This window comes from Varroa jacobsoni, unplaced genomic scaffold, assembly GCF_002532875.2.
Source record: "Varroa jacobsoni isolate VJ856 unplaced genomic scaffold, vjacob_1.0 scaffold_515, whole genome shotgun sequence".
In the NCBI taxonomy this organism is placed as follows: domain Eukaryota; kingdom Metazoa; phylum Arthropoda; class Arachnida; order Mesostigmata; family Varroidae; genus Varroa; species Varroa jacobsoni.
In genome coordinates this window covers 13,182-17,670 of record NW_019213417.1, presented here as the reverse complement: position 1 = coordinate 17,670, position 4,489 = coordinate 13,182, and the positions used below count along the sequence as shown (strand labels likewise).

General features: G+C 45.9%; 1 protein-coding gene across 1 annotated transcript in view; it reads left to right on the top strand.

The window, feature by feature from the left end:
• The window catches only part of klu (zinc finger protein klumpfuss), a 16,713-nt gene extending 12,927 nt beyond the window's left edge, over window positions 1-3,786 (top strand). The window contains exon 2 of the mRNA XM_022834249.2: window positions 158-3,786. Within this exon, the coding sequence (XP_022689984.1) occupies window positions 158-1,447 (1,290 nt within the window). The 3' untranslated portion in view covers window positions 1,448-3,786. The remainder of the gene's footprint in view (window positions 1-157) is intronic.
• Window positions 3,787-4,489: the final 703 nt, after the last annotated feature.

Genomic DNA, 4,489 nt, shown 5'->3' with positions numbered 1-4,489 from the left:
TATATACACGTGTAAAACAACTGCTTTTAAACAGTTCTTGCTTTTTGTAGAGTTCCTAGAATATAAGAATAATAACATAGTAGTTTTGTCGTTGACGGAACACAACAGTTCTAACTTTGCTCACATCTACTTGCTATTAATTGTTGACCATTTACAGAAAAAAAGGCACAGTGGTAGCGAAGCTGTGGATAGCTCCGCAAATCGACGTGATGACCGCGTCTCGTCATCGGAAGACAGCAAATCGATCTACGTTGCCGATACTCCGCCGTCAAGTTCGTGGTCACCGAAGTCGTCCTCGTACGCTGACCATGTTCGGTCCCTTCTTCCTGTCTCGCCCATTTCACCAATTTACTCGTCCCTTGAGCATCTGCTTCCCGAGCTGCTCAAACGTGACCAGCTGCTTAGGCAACAATCACAGTCGACGTCGAGTCTCGAGTCGGTCACGTCAACCCCGCAGGACTCACCACTCGACCTGTCTGTTCGTCGTACACCATCACCCGCTGCAGGCGCCACCGACGAATCTGCCCTGTTGCGCAGTTCAACGACGCCGCCAGCGCCCTTCGACTTTCCTCGGGTGCCGATGCAGTTCCGGTTCGACCTCGGCCTTCTTGGTCTTGCCTCACCAGCCGGCTCACCACTGCTGACGCCACCGTTTTACCCGACGCCAACAACGGCAACAACGACGAAAACGAAAACTACGTCGACGAAATCGTCACCGAAATCGTCATCGTCAAGTAACACCGCCACCCCATCGGTGCCTGCCTTGTCGTCCACCAAATTCGAATCTTCTGCCAAGAATTCGGCCAGCGGTAGTGTTTCCACCCGGAAGAGCTCATCGACGCCATCGCCCGTCAAGCGGCGTCAATCTCCCACTCAGTCATCACCTTTGCAGTCATCGTCGGCTGAAGCAAGCAGCAGTCCCGAAGAGGCCAGTAGTCAAGGCAGCAGTCCCGGTTACGTCTGCTCGATTTGTGGTCAAACGTTCTCGCTTCACGACCGACTCGCTAAACACATTGCGTCGCGACACCGAAACAAGCAGGCGGCGTCGCCTGATCCCGGCTCGGGTGGCTCTTTGGGCTCGTCATCTGGCGGAACGGGCAACGGGCGTAGCTATTCGTGCGATATCTGCCAGCGGTCGTTCGCTCGGAGCGACATGTTGACGCGCCACATGCGGTTGCATACCGGCGTCAAGCCGTACACGTGCAAAGTGTGCGGCCAGGTGTTCTCGCGCAGCGACCATCTGTCCACGCACCAACGCACGCATACCGGCGAGAAGCCATACAAGTGCCCGCAGTGTCCCTATGCCGCCTGTCGACGGGACATGATCACACGGCATATGCGAACGCACGCCCGTTACGCGCTTCCACCGACGCTGCCCGACTCGAGTTCGTCGTCTCTTGAGGAGGAGCCACTGGCCATCCTGCCAGGGTCGCCGCTGCAAACGTAAAATGCCCTGGCAAGATAGCTAGCCCGAGAAACACACAGTGCTTAAGAGATTTATTTTATGACGACGACGACGACAATGCTAAACTGCATCTTCGTTGGAGCGCCTCATGCCACTTGGCATCTGGCGTCGACGCGCGAAGTCGTTAATTAACGGTAGTGACAGTTATTCATGTAGGATGTTAATAAAGGAAAAGATACAGGCCGCTGGCGATTTGTAGCCGATTGAAGAGCCACCGTGGCTCAACAGTAACAATACGCTTCGGTTGTCTGTGTGTGAATTGTACTTACTTAGTAGTGCAAGTGTAGGGGGATCTCGATCGCTATTGTTGCCAGTCTGTGGCCTAATAACTCTTGATGGTCTCGTTGCATCACGTTTCGTGGTCGAATGGTGCCGTGTCCAAGACAGCAACCAAAGTAAACTCAATTCTCGTCTTTCAGCCCCCGTCAAACATCTCGCGTAGATTACTCGCGTGACGGCTCCCACCGTCATTTGGCAGGGGCCACCTTAGCTAGCTGATGTTAGTAATGCGTTATTTGTCTTCACACTACCACAAAAGACTGCAACTACGCAAAGCATAGTCCATAGTATATATAGAACGAGGCTTGAGTGCCGAGAGAAAAGGGGAAAGAAATCCTCAGAGAATGAGAGCCTACGGTGAAAATAAATCTACATATATATTATTAATACATATAAGTAAATACGTAGCTATATATATATATATATAAAAAAAAAATAAATAAAATGCAAGAACGAACGAGATACAAGCAGCTTTAGAGAAACTATGATCTACCGATATGAAGTTGAAAGGATCATGTGAAGAACATCGCGAGTCCAGTACCACGTATTGTTTCTTTAGCTATGTATCGATAGGTTTGCTCGGAACTTTGCAAAAAAACCAGTTAGTTCTATCCCACCGGTGAAACAACGGAGGCGAACATTTGCAACAAGAAAGAACATGAAATAGATCTAAAAAAAAAAAAGTACACCTAAAAAACACTACAGAAAAAATTAGCAATATATTTATAGCAAGATATATTCGTGAAGCTCGCCAATGCAGCACGGGCGAGTTCTTCGCTATTTGGTGCCTTTGTTGTTGCCGCTTATGGTCCGCTCATTGAGTTTGATTGTAACGTAGACATGTGGCCATATGCATGGATCGATTAACTGATTTATGGGAAGATGCATCATCCATATCAGTACCGAACTATGAATGAATACTCAACAAGATGGGCTTCCCCAAAAGCCCTTATCGTTATTGCGACGATAATCATAATAACAACCAATGCTCAATACTTGAAAACGATGAGAAAGAACCCTCACTATAATATTAACAGGAACAAGAGTAGATTGAAGACTACTATTAAGATAATAACTCGAACCTTTAGAATGATAATAATAGTAGTAAAGTAAGAATGTTCATATGATAGATGACGAGTGAGTGATGCGATAGTGGAGCGTCGATCAACCCATTGATTGCAAGGGTACAGTTGATCGAGTTCCGACGATCTCGGAAGCGCCGATCTCGACAGCGGACCGTTTTCAAGCAGCTCATCACCTTCACAGACAAGGGACCAGCCTACATACATATACATATATATATACATACATACATACATACATAAACAAAACAAATATTGCTACCACCTCTAGACGATCACCAATCAATCAACCCAGTTATTTATTTAGCTGTCATCTATTTATTCAACCCCGAATCGGAGGTCTTTTTGTTGCCAACTCGAGTGCGATACGTAAGAAACTCCCGCAAAGCTGAGCACAAGCTTCCGTCACACATTACATACGTCAGATCGAAGCTTAGTTAGAACGTTTGAGTATCGATTTTTCTAAGCGACTACCTTCTTTTATATAAATATATTTTTTTTTTCAGCTACGTTAAGAAATCCACGTTCTTTCCTCTTGATGCTTTGTCGGTGCCCCGTACGTTCTATATATTCCGACCATGGACAGACAAAGAGAACAGAATGAACATAGGCGAAAGTGGCCTGCGAAAAAAACTTAAACATCACAGAACACTGCTCTATTTGTATATGTTTGCGCGCGTAGGTGTGCGTACGTGCGTGTGCTTGTGTGTGCTTGTGTGTGTGTAGAAGGTGCGTGTGGATGGCAGATGTGTCGAGCTTGAGAAACTGTTGACAACAAATTGTCGTCAATGGATCGAAGTCAATTCCTCCGGCACCGGCCGCTAACCGAGTTGTAATAATGTCAACTGTAAATACTAAGTCAGGCATAGTAGAGACAAAAATGAAAGAGCTAATAAATAATAGAATGAACAGAAAAAAAAACACTATATTGTAAATAATAAAGATATTCTTATAATCTGATCTAAATGTGATTTTCTTTGTAATTTCGTTACACGTAATAGGTAATCTGGTATCTAAGGCCACCTTGTCAGCCGGTGCTGGCTTGCTCTAGATGAGGTCTGATTAGTCTAGACTGCTTATATGTACTCACATGAAGGTGAGGTCCAATTCTGTGTTGATTTGTAGCACAATGGGCTAAAAAAATGTCTTATCTATTCGTATAAATCGCCTAGTCCAGTTTTCATTTTTCTTCCGTTGCCTATTGTCACTCAGTGTTAGATCATCTCACAGGTAAGTAAAATGTTGGATGAGGTCGACACCTATACTCGGGCAAATGGGCCAAGGAATTGCCGTCCTGGACGTCTGCATTGATACGTATGTGTATATATGTATACTTGTTGTTTATGTTGTCCATTCTGTTCTGCGAACCCCGCGGGCCTATGCACGACTCAGGTTGCATTCGTTTCGACGTTGAAGCTAGTTAACATGTTTATACTAGCCTGCAGCAAGTGTTCCTACGTCCAATAGCGATTACCGAAGTCTACGTGCGTGTATAAACCGAGCTCGTCGATTTCAATCAGGCTTCTGCGCTTTTGGTGGCAATGGTCGTCAAGCTCCTGTTGAGCTTTGATGATACGATTGAGCAGACCTAAAATTAAATTGCTTCGCAGCAAATTCTGTCTCCAATTGGCGTAGAAGTAGCTACCGACTTGAGTTAGCTGGT